Source organism: Heptranchias perlo, chromosome 37, assembly GCF_035084215.1.
Source record: "Heptranchias perlo isolate sHepPer1 chromosome 37, sHepPer1.hap1, whole genome shotgun sequence".
Lineage (NCBI taxonomy): Eukaryota > Metazoa > Chordata > Chondrichthyes > Hexanchiformes > Hexanchidae > Heptranchias > Heptranchias perlo.
Window position 1 is genome coordinate 3,212,796 of NC_090361.1, and position 19,383 is coordinate 3,232,178.

The 19,383-nt window shown below is 42.3% G+C and overlaps 1 protein-coding gene across 1 annotated transcript in view; it reads left to right on the forward strand.

Moving 5' to 3' along the window:
- LOC137304234 (voltage-dependent P/Q-type calcium channel subunit alpha-1A-like) overlaps positions 1-19,383 on the forward strand; it is a 503,508-nt gene that overhangs the window by 477,613 nt on the left and 6,512 nt on the right. The window contains 3 exon segments of the mRNA XM_067972791.1: positions 4,895-4,930; positions 10,042-10,234; positions 13,136-13,368. Coding sequence (XP_067828892.1) covers positions 4,895-4,930; positions 10,042-10,234; positions 13,136-13,368 — 462 coding nt within the window.

Below are 19,383 nucleotides of genomic sequence, written 5' to 3' on the forward strand. Positions count from 1 at the left end.
TACAATCCGGCACATTCTTTGAACAACTGTAGAACCTGAAAGTTATCATAACTTAAAAATAACCATCACTTTCTTCTGTATGTTTTGGTGGGAACGTTCCCTTCATTTTCTCCATCCTTGTATCAATGCTATCTTCTGCCATAGACATTTCCAATAGAAGCAGTGACTGAGTATTGCAGGAGAGGAATTCTCCTCCTGGGTAATTTGTCTCCATCTCCAATCAACCTGGAAACACTAAGTTTGACTGCTAGTCAAGAGAGGAATTTGGGATCAAACTCTCCCAGTGGAGACCACCATTTTATAATAATATTTGCATTTATATAGTGCCTTAACATGTCAAAACATGATAAATTTTCACACAATGAACTATTTTTGAAGTGTGCTGACTGTAGTTAGTAGGCAAATGGCACAGTCATACTGCTTCAGCAATGTGCCACAAACAGGTGCCCTTGAATGAGGTCCGGTACAACTCCCTGCTCTTTTGAATAGTACCAGGGGATCTATAACTAGCAGAACAGGCACTTGGAGGTTGCTGAGGTTTAACACCTCAATTGAAGGATGGCACCTCTGACTGCTTCAGTACTGCACTGGAGTGTAAGCCTAGATTATGAGCTCAAATTCCCGGGGCTTGAACCCACAACTGTCTGACCTCGAAGCAAGAGTGTTACCAGTTGAGCTAATCCGACACATTAGCAATATACATATGGAACCTGCATAATCCTTTAACTGAAATCAATGGTAAATGTGTCACTGTCTGAATGTTAAGAGCAACTTCAGACAGTGACCAACTTGAAGTCCATTCTGCACATCCAGTCATTGCTTTCTCACAAATCACCGTTCTAATTTCTCTTAATTAGAACGCTGTTTATATGAATGGCCCCTGAGTAATCAGTCTCACTATGTATGGGTGTGATTCTTTCCACAGTACTCAGCTCATACTGAGTTATGGAATCCATGTGCACTCTTATCTGTGCTCATGAAGGAAAAGGATACCACTCTCTGTTCCTTTACACCAGCCATTTGTCAGATAAGCAGGAATCAATGTCTCTACTCAACTCCTTAGAAGTGAAAGTGAAATAATTCTGCTAACATATTTTGGAAACTTTCATACCCCTCGTCTTCCTCCAGCCCACCCATTTTTCTCTTCCGATGAAGGCAGTGCTCATGTTGAGGTATGATTCCATGGATCAATGTGCGGTTCCTTGGCTCCCTGTACGGGACCTTGGCTCCCTGTACGGTTCCATGGCTCCCTGTACGGTTCCTTGGCTCCCTGTACGGTTCCATGGCTCCCTGTACGGTTCCATGGCTCCCTGTACGGTTCCATGGCTCCCTGTACGGTTCCATGGCTCCCTGTACGGTTCCATGGCTCCCTGTACGGTTCCATGGCTCTGTGGATGACATCAGCTGTCAGTAACCTTGTCCAAGTGCCCATTCTTCACCTGCGAGCATAAACAGTGAGTGTCAGTAGGCTATTCAAATCTGTGAGGATGTCCACACATCCCATCGGGGAGGGTGGTCACTGATTGTAATCAAGAGCATGTACCCTTGCTGATTTTTCCCCTCTCTGGTCTGAGGGTGATGGGATTAACTGCAGCCCACTCTCCACCCCGATGCCCTGGCTGACATCAGCTAGAGGAAGATAAAAGTAGAAAATTATTTTGTCTGAAATGCCTTCTTCTATAGCCCTATACTACTTTATGGTGGTAATGGGATGGGAATTCAAATGTGAAAGTTTGAAAATGGAATCTTTAGAAACAGAATAATAACCCACCATCTCACCTGAGGGCTGATTCCTCAAGTGGGTGCTCACAAGGAGGGCTGAGCAGGAGATTGTGAGCCCACAATGCCTGATTTTTCAATCCATTAATGCACAGAAAATCAGTCACTATTGGCCCAGGATTTCCCAACCAGTGTTCTCTGCTCTTCATAGCCAGAGTGGGAAATTAGCCCTTATTTCGCTCAATCCCTTCTCTCTCCACAAACGCATCTGATTGTCTCTTGAACCCATTTATAACTATTCTCTTCAGTGGCCTTCCCTGGTAACTTACTCCACAACAAATATAACCTAAAGGAAATTGCCATCAATTTGAGGATAAACAGAATAGTCATACAAAAGGTGCATGAGAATAACATCACGCACAAGTAGCCCAACATCATCTTCATGATGTAGTGACATTTATCAACATTAATTATCTTATTACAGCACAGATTACATCTTGCCATTGCACATTTACACACTCAAGACATCTCAGTGCCCATTATACCACTTTAAACAGTATGACTGAAAAATATTGAAATGTAATGATTGCATTTAAAAAACTATAAGAACAAAAACATAACAAAAGTGTATGTAGCTGGAAGAGCCTGTTTTGGGATTTTGACCTCAATCAATGGGATACTGCAGCCTCTTTAATGGACTAATATGTGCTCATGCACTTTACTTTTCCTATGTATTAAGCACTGATTTAATTTTTGAAGTTTTCAACTGTGTGCTCCTCAATGTTGACTCTAGTTTGCGTCTTATGTACATTTAGTAAATGTAATAGGCCAGTCCAACTGGATTTCTTGCTTTTGTACAGTTTCAAATTAAAATTGGGTTAATTCAAATATATCACTCAGGTAAATATTTGGAATCTTTGGCAGCCAAGTTGAGGGGTGGGGATCTGTTTTAATAATGCAGAACCCACAGTGCTAAAAGTGCCATTGTAGATCAGATGCAAATACAAACCACCTCACTGATTATTCAAGAGTAGAGTTCATTAATAGGTGGCTGTGTAAACTAATCAGACTAAACCCAAAATGGAAGAACAACAAGGGTCTTTCACTTCAACTGGAGACCATTACATCTTTGACCTTTGTTTGCAAACAAATGATCTGTGTTGGATATGTGGTTATGGAATATCTCTATCCATGCTTCCCACATTGCAATCTGATATAAGAACCAAAAAAGGAGATATTAGGAGGGGTGAATAAAAGCTTGGTCAAAGAGGTATGTTTTAAGCAGGGTCTTAAATGATGAGAGGGAAATGGAGAGGTAGAGTGATTTATGGAGGGAATTTCAAAGTCTGAGGCTTAGGCAGCTGAAGGCATGGCCACCATTTGTGGGGCGAAGGGAAGGGAAATGCATGAGAAGCCAGAGTCAGAGGAGTGTAAGTTCGGGGAGTGGTAGGGCTGGAGGAAGTTATAGAGATAGGGAGTGGCGAGGCCACGAAGGGATTTAAACAGGAAGATAAGAATTTTAAATTTGAGATGTTGGGGGATCAGGAGCTAGTGTAGATCAGCAAGGACAGGGGTGATGGGTGAGCAGGACTTGGTGTGGGATAGTAAACGTGCAGCAGGGTTTTGGATGAACTGAAGTTTATGGGGGTGGCGGATGGGAGACACGACCAGGGGAGTATTGTAGTAGTCGTCTGGAGGTGGATGAGGTTCAGCAGCAGATGGCTGAGATAGGGGCGGAGACAGGCAATGTTACGGAGGTGGAAGTAGGCGGTCTTTGTGATGGAGAAGATATGGGGTTCCTAGTTCAGTCTAGGATCTAATGGAACAGTACCAGATGGTAATGAATCATTACTTTTCACGGTGAAATGTACATGTACAGGCGTCGATGCAATGACATACAGGAGCTGTATGATACCAGACATAATGAAAATCTTACCTTTTACAATGTGTTTACTGTACTCGTGCAGGAGCTGATAGTATGGCCCATGTGGTAGAGCTGGCGTCTGTGGAGGCCAAGCACTTCCCCATATAGAAGGAAGGAAAATAAAGGATTTGCCACCGTAGGGCAACTCTTCTGCACCTCCTACCTACCTGTTCAAGGGCAAAGCTGGCAGAGCCTGAGAGCAGGTTCACTGCCCATCTGCTTGGCCACGGAATGGATTGCAGAAACCTAGACAGAGGACATTGAATAAATTACATTGGAGTTTTGGTTTGGTTAGTAAATATACTGCCTAGTCTGTCACTGAACCACACAGACCAGGAAGGCCTGAGTCAATCCCTGTTCTGTACCGTTAGTGACCTCACTCTAAGCAGTGGTGGAAACACTGCCATTAGCCTCATCCGTGGGTTAGGGAGGGAAACATCAGTCAGGGATACCTCTCCTGATCATTATTCATTCCCAGACCTCACATTCCTCACTTTTTAAAAGCTCCCCCTCCAAAATTCCTCTCCTGAACATGCTGGTTCATGCTAGGGTTCCAACAGCACCAACTGCTCCACAGTACCTTGCCCAAGTGGAACAGACTGCCTGCTGGTGAGGTGTTAGAAGCATATGGTGTGGCAAGAGGGAACTGAATAGACATTTGATAAAGAAAAGAATTGAGGAATCGAAGAAATGATGTACGGGTTCTTTTGAACTTTGGGACAGCCAAGTGGACTGTGGCCTCTTCTGTTCCTAAAATATGTAGGATTTGGTTTACTATAGAACATAAATTCTCAAATAATGTTAGCCCTTCTGTTTCCCCCCCACCAAAACAAAATCTGTCTTTCAACTTGAAGAAATCCTGTTGGTCTGGCCTAACCACTTCTCTTTGATGACTATTAAACAGTCAGGTGTTTTCTATTCTGCTCTTTCTACCTGCTTATTGTATAACTGTTATATCTTTGTGCTTTTTTCCTTCTTCCCTTTTCTTTTTATATGTTTTGTTTTTAAAAACCCAACTGTTATTTCAACAAAACATCATTGTCCTTGTCTGTGTCTTTCCATACCCTGGACATTCTTGTTGCTGCCTTGTTTCTCTGTTTTATTCATGTTTCCCTTTTCTTTTGGTGTGGGGTGTTCTTGCTGCCATTTCCTGCCCCACCTGTCCTGTCTCTGCCTCCTCCCTCTGTTCCCTGTCTGTTGTGTTTTTTTCTGCTCCTCTCGGTGTGCACCCTCTTGTGTGACTGTTAGCAGAGGAGAAAGGTGCGGAACCGTGGAAATAACCTCAGTGTATGTACCCTGTCTTAGTCTCTCTTCTCTTGTGCTTTGATTACTCTTGTCTGTCTCTAAGTTTCATTTTGCCAAATGTGGAACTTGCTGGTGTTTCCCTTAAAGGGCTTGTTCAGTTGTTAAAGGGGCAATGTCTAAATGGGGGAAAAAATTGATCACATTTTTTATAACGAAAAAAATTGTTCGCAGACATAAAACACAATGATGTAAATCACATTGAAATGTATAATTGTGACAAAAAGTGACACACAGATTACCCAGCTCTTCCCCAAAGAATAAAAGGTTTGCCAAACATTTTCTTTATGAAGAGAATGACCCTTTAATCTGCCATCGTATTTGAACAGCTCTGTTTCTAGAAATTATTCCCTGGGTACTTTTTTTATTAATATGCTGTTAAATATGTGCACTGCCTATTACTACACAAAGTGTTATAAGTTATTTTAATTTTGTTGATGGCAGGTGTAGAGGTTTTCAGGCATGAGAGTGTGGAAGGTTTTCATTTAATTATTTTTTGGTATTTTTCACACCTCTTTTCTCTCTTTTTTTTCTTTGTCCATCTCGTCTGATATTTTGCAGCTGCCAGTGCCCCTTGTAACCTGAGTAGTGCCAGGGACTACCCGGCCGTGACTCTCCCCTCCAGTTTCCCCATCCTGCTGCAAGCCACAGACTGTTGACACCTCTCCTTTGGCTCAGGAAATGAGTTGAAAGCTGCATGGACCCTCTCTCTGTGGCAGTCCCGTGTATCTGAGGCTAATTGTTCCAGTCTCATTTGCTGAGATAGCTCAATACAGACCATGTATTGATCCTTCCTGGTCTGTATGGCTCAGTATTGCACCAGCCAATGTACCTACTTATCCACTGAACCAATGGGAATTCTATTGTAAATTTCTATTAAAAACAAAATCTAATGACAACTGAACGTGCCCTTTCGATAGTGTCTGCATGCCAAGGGCCTTGTTTCCAACCAGGTATTTTAAAGCTTGCACAAGGTCAATTACTTCATTTTGTTTTAGGAGAGATTGTGGGCAGCTGAGAAACCAGCTGAAGGATTGCATGTTCCTGAGAACTTGCTGGAATGTTAACGCATGACGTACCTCTTAAGAACTCAGCACCAGCATGTGACGTGGTCTTTAACTATTTGATGAACAGCTTTGATTTTTTTTAAAATGTTGTCATATGGAAAGGGAGGAAACAAAATTCAATTTATAAGGTAGTGATAGACCGATATCAAAAGGTGCCATCTTGGTGCTTGATTAAAATAATGCGCAGTCCAAATAATCCCTCACCATCCAACAGTTTGTAATTATTTGCAGCCTATAAACATTTCCACTATTGTGAGGAATCAGTGGGAATGATTGTAAATTCTGCATTTTACAACATATGTCCAGCATTGGATTATGGGTAAGAATTATGAAGAATCTGATTGGATGAGAGCTGTTGTACAACTGTTGACACGGTACACTGAAGCCCCAATGAGCATCGCTGTGGAATGGTGGGATGTAGGTTCAAGCAGCACACTAGGCCCCTCACTGCACCAACTGCCCAATCTCAGTCATCATGCTATGCGTAGGCCACAAATGGAGGGAAAATCTGTGGATGTCATCACTGGTGCAGGCATCTCTTACATACTGCCTGAAAGCCAGCTCAGTAAAAGCCTGAATAAAAGCTGCTCACCAGCCCCTTGCCCAGACCCAGGGCACAGCCCATCGAGACAAAGGGGAGCAACATGGAGGGGAATATGCCCTCAAAGGAAAATGTAAAATAGCTGTAAAAGTAAAACTTTGGTTGGGGATTTTTTTTCCCAAATTCCTTATTTCTCATTTGGTTTCCCTGAATTGTACACTGCTTAAAGCCAAGAGCTTAGGCAAGCAATCTGCTTCTAGGCTCATTCATGCTACTCTGAACCAAGCACAAGAAGGCATGTGAAAGTGTCCCAAGAATAACACTCTGGGGAGAGTGTGTTAACCATATGGCCCCTGGTCCCACAGAAACACAGTTGAGATCATGAGTACAGTGGAGTGGGTACATCAAACCTACATCCCACTGCTTCAGGCAGAGTGTATCCCAAGTATTCCAGAGCAAACTCTTATTATTGCAACTTGCTCCAATTTGGAGAAATAATTGGGACCTTCAGTGCATGAGGGCAGCCTAAAATGGCCTATGCACTCATTAGCCCCGATTTCAGTCTCCCCACTGCACCATTTTTGCAGCAGGAACTGGGCAGGAGAGAGACCAAAATAACAAAAAAAAATGAACTGCCAACTTCCCAACCAAGATCCGTCCGCTGCCCTTTTCAAGAGGGCCTTGATTTAGGCGGCCAGCACTCTGCTAGGAACAGGCAGGAGCCTCATTATTCACTATAAATCGGGGTCTTAATATGTCTTTGGGACCCCAATGCCAATATGATGCAGTTAAGTGCAGTGCCTGCTGAGTGCTGGAACCGGCCCAGTACACAGAGTGAGAAACGGCCAGAATCAATGTCCTTTAAAAGGCATCTTTGTAAATAGCTCTGAGGACAATTCAAAAATAATTTATTTGGCACATTTTGGGCAACAGATGGGCATAATTGCTTTCCCTGCGCCTCACTATTAACCCTTCTCTCTGTCGTCACCCCTCCCCCCAATTGGTCCAGCCCTCCCCCTTAATCCCTTCCTGTAGGCCCATGCTGTATGAAAGGCCCACTAGATTTCTCATCTACCCAAAACGGAAAGCTGCCTATCAGAGCTCAGAACTTGCTGGCAGATTGCCAGTTGATTGAAAATGTGGCCTGACCATCAAAATGGTTCGTGCCTCTTTCTGACGACATCGGGTGAGCGTTCCAATCACTCTGCCCACTGCCCGACCGATGTACAGCGAAGGTTAAAATCAACCCCATTGTGCGTTCAGTCTCAGATCCAGTCATGGTTCTGCACCAGGAAAAATCACAGACAGCAACTCAAAGTAAAAACAATGCAAAACGAACTTACTCATAATCTAATGGAAATAATGAACGTGACATATGTATCGGATAATCAATTGCTCTCAGTTTCTATTCTCATGCTACATGTCAAAAAAGTCAAATATAACTCCTGTATTAATCGCATCTTCTCCTTCATCACTGTTGAGCCATAAAGGATTGTATTTTTTGACATTGTACATTAAGGGGACCTGTCCACACAGCTTCCTTTCCCCCTCCTCAATCTGCTTTTGGGGGTAGCAGTGGAAATATCTGCACTCTTTACCGGTCTATCACTAGGCTCAAAAGGGATTGTTGGTTTGGTATCATGTTGGTTTTTAAACAGCGAACAGTATCCTGATCTTCTTTGAACAAATACAATGTTCATGCCTTGTTACTGCACCTTAACGGAAAAGGTAAGCATGGGAGAGGAAGGCAGTCCTGCTATTGGACAGTGGAGACATACGAACACTCCTGCTGTGGGCAATGGGAACACACAAACACTCCTGCTGTGGGCAATGGGAACACACAAACACTCCTGCTGTGGGCAATGGGAACACACAAACACTCCTGCTGTGGGCAATGGGAACACACAAACACTCCTGCTGTGGGCAATGGGAACACACAAACACTCCTGCTGTGGGCAATGGGAACACACAAACACTCCTGCTGTGGGCAGTGGGAACACACAAACACTCCTGCTGCGGGGAGTGGGAATATACAAACACTCCTGCTGTGGGGAGTGGGAACACACAAACACTCCTGCTGTGGGCAATGGGAACACACAAACACTCCTGCTGTGGGGAGTGGGAACACACAAACACTCCTGCTGTGGGCAATGGGAACACACAAACACTCCTGCTGTGGGGAGTGGGAACACATAAACACTCCTACTGTAGTCAGTGGGAACCTATATATTGTATATATAGGCTGAGTATCCATACATAGTATATGCACAGTATGTTCAGACATCTTATATAATGTATGTATAGGCAGTGTGTCTATAGATAATTTGTGTATAGTATGTACAGGCAACATATATACTGTATATATACTGCATGTATAGACAATGTATCTGTAGATAATGTACATAAGGTGTGCTTGGGTAATACTAACAGATCTCTATGATGCTGCTCACGACAGGTCAAAAGGTACACTAAAATGTGATGTCTAAGTTTGCCACAAAGTAAGTGTGACACTTACAGAAAGTGCGTGTTATAAATAAGTATTTTAATATATGTATAGATTATGGGGCTATTATAATATAACTCACCAGTCGGGAAACTGATGAGATGGTTTTACACCCTGCTTGATTTTACTTTCCATTGAAGTCAATATTGGGCAAGGTATAAAACCAGCGTTCCACCCGATCCTGTGGGTTTCCTGCCCAGTGAGTTAGGTTAAAATTGCCCCCTATGTGTCTATAGATAGTTTATATACAGTACATATAGGTAACTTGTATACTGTGTGTATAGCAAGTGTATGTACAGTGTGTAATGGCACTACATAGGCTGTTTCTAGATAGAATATATATTACATATAGGAAGCTTATATACTGAATGTATAGACAATATACGTATAGATATATTCAGTGTATCTAAAATGCATATACAGGGCTGCATAGTTTGTGTCTGTACACTGCATTACAGTGCTGAAAGTATATCTATGTTAGCGTATCTTCAATATATTTATTGATAATATATATTTGTCTGCACTTCCTGTCAACTTTTCCATTATAAATTCCAATGTGAACATTCATAATGGAAACTGCCTATGTAAACAAGTCACACTATAATTACAGCCTTGCCCCAGTGGAGGCACTGCAGCACCATCACTGGCAGGAGGGTGTAATGTGTATGTGTGTGTGTATATATATTTAAAAATGTATGGTAGTGTAAGTATAAGATATGTAATAAGTTTGATGTTTTGTCCCAGAAGAGGGGCTGGTATTTGAGAGCATGACAGGACTGTTTAATAATGGAGGAGCCAGTATTTGTCTAGTGCAGGTGGGTTTAGCAGCTCTATCAATAATGTGTGTCACCCCTCCAAGTGCTGTGCGTTTCCACACAATCCTGCTGCTTTTTACACGCTGTGCACTTCACACTAGCTTCATAAATTTTTCTTTACAACCAGAGTGTGTTTCTTTAAGTAATATACATTTTCTTTTACATCACAGACTATCGAAGACTCGAGCCCGATAAAGAGATCGGCATCAACACTGGGCCATCAGCGCTCCAAAGGCATGCGGCTGGATGACTATTCGCTAGAGCGCGTCATCCCGGAGGAGGCACAAAGGCCCCATCGCCGCAGGGAGAGGGGTCACAGGACGTCCGAAAGGTCACTAAGCCGATATACAGATGCTGACACAGGTAAGCTTTTATCATTCTACTGAAAGGCTACAGCATGGCTGTCGGACAATACAGAAAGATATTCCATTAGGGAACTAGCCCAAACACTTGACTTATTAATATATCGGGGATTTATAGGTCTGTTCTGAGTGGAATCGTTTTCGTATACCAGTCACATTAAAATATAATGGAGGAGCATCTCTGTTGGCTCAGTTGGTAACTGCATCGCCGAGTGTAGTACTGAACCATACAGACCAAGCAGGGTTCAATCCTTAGTCTGTGCTGAGTTAGCTGAGGTTCACCAGGGCAAAATTAGGGACATTACAATTCAGCATCCTTGAGCTAGGGAGGGGAAAAAAACAGCCAGCGATCCATCTCCTGAAAGCTATAGAATGACCCCTCCTGGAAAGTGTATGTGTGTGGAATTTGGTTGAGGATAAGATTGGGTTTGGATGTGGTGGAATAACCTACTGACATTCATTGTGTAGGCTGGTACATGAAGAATGGCCACTCAGGTGAGGTGTCAGATGACACCTTACACCCTTGGAACCTTACCCTAGTATTGCTCGTGAAAGGAGGGAAAACAGGGAAGAAAACTAGAATATAGCCTTACACAGAACGGTGAGTAATTATTAAATGTTGGTGTTCAGAGAGACTTGGGTGTCCTCGTACAAGAAACACAAAAAGTTAGAATGCAGGTACAGCAAGGAATTAGGAAAGCAAATGGAATGTTAGCCTTTATTGTAAGGGGGTTGGAGTATAAAAGTAAGGAAGTCTTACTACAATTGTACAGGGCTTTGGTGAGACCTCACCTGGAGGACTGCGTACAGTTTTGGTCTCCTTATCTAAGGAAGGATAAACTTGCCTTAGAGACAGTGCAGCAAAGGTTCACTAGATTAATTCCTGGGATGAGAGGGTTATCCTGTGATGAGAGGTTAAGTAGAATGAGCCTATACTCTCTGGAGTTTGGAAGAATGAGATGTGAGCTCATTGAAACATATAAGATTATGAGGGGGCTTGACAGGGGTAGCTGCTGAAAGGTTATTTCCCATGGCTGGAGAGTCTAGGATTGGGGGCATAGTCGCAGGATAAGGGGGCGGCCATTTAAGACTGAGATGAGGAGGAATTTCTTCACTCAGAGGGTTGTAAATATTTGGAATTCTCTACCCCAGAGGGCTGTGGATGCTCAGTTGTTCAATATATTCAAGGCTGAGATAGACAGATTTCTGGACTCTAGGGGAATCAAGGAATATGGGGATCGGGCAGGTAAGTGGAGATGAGGTCGAAGATCAGCCATGATCTTATTGAATGGTGGAGCAGGCTCGAGGGGCCGTATGGCCTACTCCGGCTCCTATTTCTTATGTTCTTATCCTTTTTTGCTTACCTTCCTTCATATGAAAATTCTATGCTCCCAACATCTGACGAACCATTCTACTCCATAAAATTCCATCTTTGCTTATTCTTCTAAACTTCAACAATATCCTTTCTGTACTTATATATATTCATATAAAAAATCTTTCCATTGGAAATTAGATTTTGAAATAACCTAATGGAAGTTAAATCAAAGTTAGGCTGACAAAGTTGACCTAGACACATTATTCATATTGACAAAAGGCTCAAAAACTAGGAGACATTGTTTAAAAATGAGGAGCAAACCGGGAATTCAAACGGGTGAAAGGATAATAGACAGAGAGTTGCTTATCAAGGAAAGTCATTGAAACAAAACATAAATGGGATCAAGAGACAATTCAATTTCTGAAGAAAGAAGGGATTTCGGAAAAGTGGAATTGATATCAATCAAAAATAGTTGAGCTTATTGAATGAAATGGCCTCTCCCCTTTTCCTAAATTTTGAGGTTCCTTATCTCATTCCTCAACCGATTATTCGCCATCTCTTTTTTATAATTGGTAACAGTACGTTAACTGCTTTAGCTGGCTTTTGTTGGTAGTCTGCATTTTTGGGAGGTTTTTTTTCCAGTACTTTCCTTCATTATTCTTAGTTGCTGCTGCCATTTAAATGGTATCACACAAAGTGGTGAGGATGAGATTCTTTTTAGGGGTTCCCATAATGGTGCAAGATGTAGATGAGGAAGACAAGTTTGTGAGGGGACGATACCTGAGGTTTTTGTCCACACCTCAGGATCTGTGTTTCTAGACCCCTCCATGTGTACCTGGAAATGTCAGAGAACTGTCTTCATCACCTCAACTTCACCAAAGGCACTGTCACAGAGTTCTACCATCTGCTACAGCAGGGTTTGCAGACAACATCTGGAACATCTTGCCTTAGAAGTGAAGGCTATCATAGCATTAAACTTGCATGCTACTGGATCGTTCCAAGCCCCCCAGGGGTCATCTGATACATCAGGCAGTCTGCAGTGCACACAAATGTCAAACAAGTGACAAACTCAATGTTTGCAAGGGGCAACACCTTCATCACTTTTCCTTTGGAAAGGAGACATCAGCTGGACAGGATGCAGAACTTTCACAGGGTTCGATTGAGTGTCAGGTGTTGTAGATAGCACACATCTGAGTATCAGCAGTCCTCTTATCAACTCCATGGCCTGCATCAACAGAATGAGTTTGTACTCAATCAATGTTGAGTGGTATCTGATCACAGAAACAAATGATGTATGTCAATAGCCATTATCCTGTGATTCTTTCATTATGCAGCATGCCAGGGTGCCCACATCATTGAAGATGAAACACAGAGATTAGGATGGTTTAGGAAATCAGTGTATAAAATGGCTAACATTTTTGCCTACATGACAATAGTCACCATACTTCAAAATAATTCCTTGCATATAAAATACTTTGAGATGTTTCTGAGAGAGATGATAAGGTGCTGTATAAATGCAAGTCTTTCTTTCTAAACATTTTACGATTTCTTTTTCTTTGCCTAAATGATCAGCTTTTATTGATATAGGGCTTGGAACAGACCTCAGTACCACAACACAGTCAGGCGACCTCCCCCCAAAGGAGAAGGATCGAGAACGAGGAAGACCCAAGGACAGGAAACATCACCATCACCACCATCACACGTCATCCGACAAGGAGCGCTACTCCCAGGAACGGCATGAGTACAGCAGACCTCGATCGAGGGACAGGCGATGGTCCCGATCTCCCAGTGCAGGCCGCGAGTGTGTCCCCCATAGACAGGTGGGTCTGCAGGGTTCACAGACCTTGGATGTAGAAGGAATGATAGACAGTCAGATATCCTACATGTGACTTAGGTGACATAGGAATTGGCTAGTCACAGAGGACTGCTCAAGATACCTGCTGGACAATTTAAAAACAACACTTCTGGAAAGTGATGACAAAATTAATAACCAAAGCCCCAACTATTGTAATTAAACATTCCAGCATCAACTGTAATTACATCCCCAGCCCCATCTACTGTAATTACAATCCCAACCCCATCTACTGTAATTACAACCCCATCCCCATCCACTGTAATTACAAACCCATCCCCATCTACTGAAATTACAATCCCAACCCCATCCACTGTAATTACAACCCCAACCCCATCTACTGTAATTACAACCCCAACCATTATAATTACAAACCCATCCCCATCTACTGTAATTACACTCCAACCCCATCTACTGTAATTACAACCTCCAACCCCATCTACTGTAATTACATCCCCAGCCCCATCTACAGTAATTACAAACCCATCCCCATCTACTGGAATTACAATTCCAACCCCATCTACTGTAATTACAACCCCAACCCCATCTACTGTAATTACAAACTCCAACCCCCATCTACAGTAATTACAAACCCATCCCCATCTACTGGAATTACAATCCCAACCCCATCTACTGTAATTACAAACCCCAGCCCCATCCACTGTAATTACATACCCATCCCCATCTACTGTAATTACACCCCAACCCCATCTACTGTAATTACAACCCCAACCCCATCTACTGTAATTACAACCTCCAACCCCATCTGCTGTAATTACAACCCCAACCCCATCTACTGTAATTACAACCCCCACTACTGTAGTTACATCCCCAACTATTGTAATTATATTCCCAACCCTGTCTACTGTAATTACAACACCAACCCCATCTACTGTAATTACAACTTCCAACCCCCACTGCTGTAGTTACATTCCCAACTATTGTAATTTCAACCCCAACCCCATCTACTGTAATTACATTCCCAGCCCCATCCACTGTAATTACAAACCCAACCCCATCTACTGTAATTACAACCTCCAACCCCATCTACTGTAATTACATCCCCAGCCCCATCTACAGTAATTACAAACCCATCCCCATCTACTGGAATTACAATCCCAACCCCATCTACTGTAATTACAACCCCAACCCGATCTACTGTAATTACAACCTCCAACCCCCATCTACAGTAATTACAAACCCATCCCCATCTACTGGAATTACAATCCCAACCCCATCTACTGGAATTACAAACCCCAACCCCATCCACTGTAATTACAAACCCATCCCTATCTACTGTAATTTCATCCCCAACCCCATCTATTGTAATTACATCCCCAGCCCCATCCACTGTAATTACAAACCCATCCCCATCTACTGTAATTACAACCTCCAACCCCATCTGCTGTAATTACAACCCCAATCCCATCTACTGTAATTACAACCCCCACTATTGTAGTTACATCCCCAACTATTGTAATTATATTCCCAACCCCATCTACTGTAATTACAACACCAACCCCATCTACTGTAATTACAACTTCCAACCCGCACTGCTGTAGTTACATCCCCAACTATTGTAATTTCAACCCCAACCCCATCTACTGTAATTACATTCCCAGCCCCATCCACTGTAATTACAAACCCAACCCCATCTACTGTATTTACACCCCAATCCCTTCCACTGCAATTATAAAGCCGACTGAAATTACAATCCCAAGCCCATCTACTGTAATTACAAACCCCAGCCCCATCTACTGTAATTACAAACCCATCCCCATCTACTGTGATTATAATCCCAACCCCATCTACTGTGATTACAATCCCAACCCCATCTACTGTAATTACAAACCCCAACCCCATCCACTGTAATTACAAACTCATCCCCATCTACTGTAATTACAACCCCCACTACTGTAGTTACATCCACAACTATTGTAATTACATTCCAAACCCTGTCTACTGTAATTACAACCCCATCTACTGTAATAACAACTTCCAACCCCCACTGCTGTAGTTACATCCCCAACTATTGTAATTACATTCCCAACACCATCTACTGTAATTACATTCCCAACCCCATCTACTGTAATTACATTCCCAACCCCATCTACTGTAATTACATCCCCAACCCCATCTACTGTAATTACAAACCCATCCCCATTCACTGTAATTACAACCCCAACCCCATCTACTGTAATTACATTCCCAGCCCAATCTACTGTAATTACAAACCCAACCCCATCTACTGTAATTACACCCCAGCCCCATCCACTGTAATTACAAAGCCATCCCCATCTACTGAAATTACAAACCCCAACCCCATCCACTGTAATTACAAACCCATCCCCATCTACTGTAATTACACCCCGACCCCATCTATTGTAATTACAACTTCCGACCCCATCTATTGTAATTACAACCTCCGACCCCATCTGCTGTAATTAGAACCCGAACCTCATCTCCTGTAATTACAACCCCCACCCCATGTACTGTAATTACAACCCCCACTACTGTAGTTACATTCCCAACCCCGTCTACTGTAATTACAACCTCCAACCCCATCTACTGTAATTACAACCCCTACCCTGTCTACTGTAATTATAAACCCCATCCCCATCTACTGTAATTACACCCCAACCCCATCTACTGTAATTACAACCTCCAACCCCATCTACTGTAATTACATCCCCAGCCCCATCCACTGTAATTACAAACCTATCCCCATCTACTGAAATTACAATCCCAACCCCATCCACTGTAATTACAACCTCCAACCCCATCTACTGTAATTACATCCCCAGCCCCATCTACTGTAATTACAAACCTATCCCCATCTACTGAAATTACAATCCCAACCCCATCCACTGTAATTACAACCTCCAACCCCACCTGCTGTAATTACAACCCCAACCCAGTCTACTGTAATTACAACCCCATCCCCATCTACTGTAATTACATTCTCCAACCCCATCTGCTGTAATTACAACCCCAACCCCATCTACTGTAATTACAACCCCACTACTGGAGTTGCATCCCCAACTATTGTAATTACATTCCCAACCCCATCTACTGTAATTACAACCCCACCCCATCTACTGTAATTACAACCCCAACCCCATCTACTGTAATTACAACCCCAACTCCATCTACTGTAATTACAACCCCCACCACTGTAGTTACATTCCCAACCCCATCTACTGTAATTACAACCCCAACCCCATCTACTGTAATTACAACCCCCACTACTGTAGTTACATCCCCAACTATTGTCATTGAATTCCGAACCCCATCTACTGTAATTACGTCCCCAACCTCATCCAATAGAATAAATAACCCCACTTCCACCCATTGTAATTAATAACCCCAGCTCCACTTACTTTGATTGATAACCTTAGCACCACCTACTATAATTAATAACACTAGCCAAACCTACCGCGATTAGCACCCCAGTCCCACCTACTGAAGTTATCTCATTAGTGGATGTTCTTTCAGTAAGGTAGACAGCAGGAGGTGATCCTCTCCCCAACTCTTTTCTCAAAAAAATTGAAGTACCAACAAACTTCAGCCCTATATTGTTTCATTATGCACAATGTGATGTTTAATGAAGCACCAGGGACTTTTAAGTAAATTTGGTGTATACTACCATTCTATTCATTGTTAAATGCATTTTTTGGGGGGAAGGAAATAGTAAGCTCTAAATGATTATTAAACCAGAGGGTTTCAAAATTATTGATTTTTTTCCTCACTTATCAATTAGTGGGACTGGTATTTAAACAGGTGCAGTTGCTATCTGAACCAATTTCTGGTGCAATTGAGCAGCTAGCATTTTGAAACTCGTGACTGACTCGTGATGATTTTAAGGTGATAAGTAGATAACATGCAGTCATGCCGCACTTGTCATTAAAACTAGCTAGTGAAGTCCAGTGAGGAACAGTGGACAGTGAAATGATAGAAATTTCCCGAAACAGAAAAGATTTAAGAGTAAGACTATTCCAATAAGCGTCCTTCCATCGAGTGTCAGTGCATGTCACATGAAGATTTCTCAGGAAGTTCCCATGTTTGATCACTGGTCTGTGATGAGTTAGCTAATCTCAGTCAGGTTGAGAGTAGGGACATTACATGGCCCCAGTCCATTGGTCTATAGAGAAAATCAGCCCAGGTTCCCGCTCCTGATCACTATCTGTTGGAATCTGATCACTGCACATGTGGACATCAGATGAGGACGTGGTGAGGCTCAGTTCTGTTGTTCTCATGGCCAAATAACCTGCTGACACTCATCATCTAGGCTAAGAAAATGTAGCCCTACACAGAGCAGTGGTCTTCCATCTCCAGGAGGAAAAAGCAGAGATTGATCCTGTCCATCCTCTCTTTTCTCCCTCCAACTCCCCTCCACCAACTTGAATCATAGCTCCTGCTAGCCAATTGTGGAGCAGGATGGATGGATGGATGGATGGTAACACAAAGAACATTTTCCAGGGTCTATTCTAGAGGAGGCACAAGTAGTGGTGAAGAACCCTCTCTGGGAGCTAACTGGAAGAAGCAAGTCACTTTAAGTAGGAGTTGGTCTAAAGAACTGAATGGGAAGCTGAGACCTTCAAGAGCATGTTTCAGGCAATTCTTTTGCACACTTCTTGTTAAGAAGGTGGCTGTTTTGAGTTCATTCGGCTCTAAGGATTGCACTGAAATGGCTGCAATTTATGGTTATTCATTACCCATTGCACTAAGGTCCAATAAGTTATATTGTGAATGATGTCTCCCTCCTGCCTTCTGCTTTTCTGAAAAGCCATTAGAGCATACAGGTTACATGTATTGGATAACAGATGCTTCACACAACTCTTGCACTTTGTAGCAAGTGGTCCCTGAAGCTACACTTCCCCCCCCCCCCACAACCTTACTCAATAAAAGTGCCCCATAAGGAGAAGAAAAGAGTTCATCTAAGCATGATGGAATGATTATTTGGATTTTATTTCAAAACTTTTTAAACCCTTCAAGTTCTACAAGGCTACCCATCTGGTTGCTATTGTTCTGCATGGGCCTCCAACAATTGTGTTCATCTGCAGCCCTCTCCCTCATTTTGATTCAGAAAAATTCATCAGAGATTGACAGGATAGTATCTATGACCCAACCCTCTCAATCTTCAGGTCTTTGCCAACTGATTGGCTTAAAATTCAGCCTTTGGAGTTGGTTTGTAGCCAATCAGGGAGGTTTTTGTACTTTGTACCCAGCTCCAAAATGGACAAAGAAAAAGGAAAAATAGTGAAAGATATGGAAGTTGGGAAAAAAGGTTGGAATTGGTAGAAGAGCGTGAATTATTTAGGAAAAGAGTATTCATTTTTTTTTAAATGACAGAGAATAGGGAGGAAGAGATTAGGAGGAAAATGGACAATAGAAACAGCACATGTAAATTGTTTAAATATTTTTAATGTAAAATTGTGTTTTTTATGTGTTTAATTTGATACTTTAGAATTAATATACAATAACACTTTTAAGCCAAAACAAGAATCTTACTTCAGATGAGAAAATTAACAGCTACTTCTGATGTTTAAGTAGTTTTATTACTGTAATATTAATGTTTCTTTCAGCCTCACATCACAGTTACTGCACTTCATAGTAATTCATTGTATGCCAAGTGCTTTGAGATGTTTCTGACAGTTGTGTAAAAGCACTATATAAATTCAAGCTTCTCTTTTCACAATGCATGAGCTAAAAATGAACGACCGGTCAGCCCAGGGAGGTAGGAGTTTCTCGGAAGCCAGCAGGAGCCCAATAATTCATTGTTTCATTTTCATACATCTATCAGGGAACTCTGTGCCACAATTAATATCAACAAAGGGTAGAAATTACTGTCAGCGATGTTATCGGACGGGTGCTAAATGTGCTCATATCCAGCTATTCCCTCCAGTATTTTGGTGGAGATGTTAAACAGGTCACCAGCACCATTAAAAGAGCGGAAACGAGAATTGGATATGAGCATATTAAA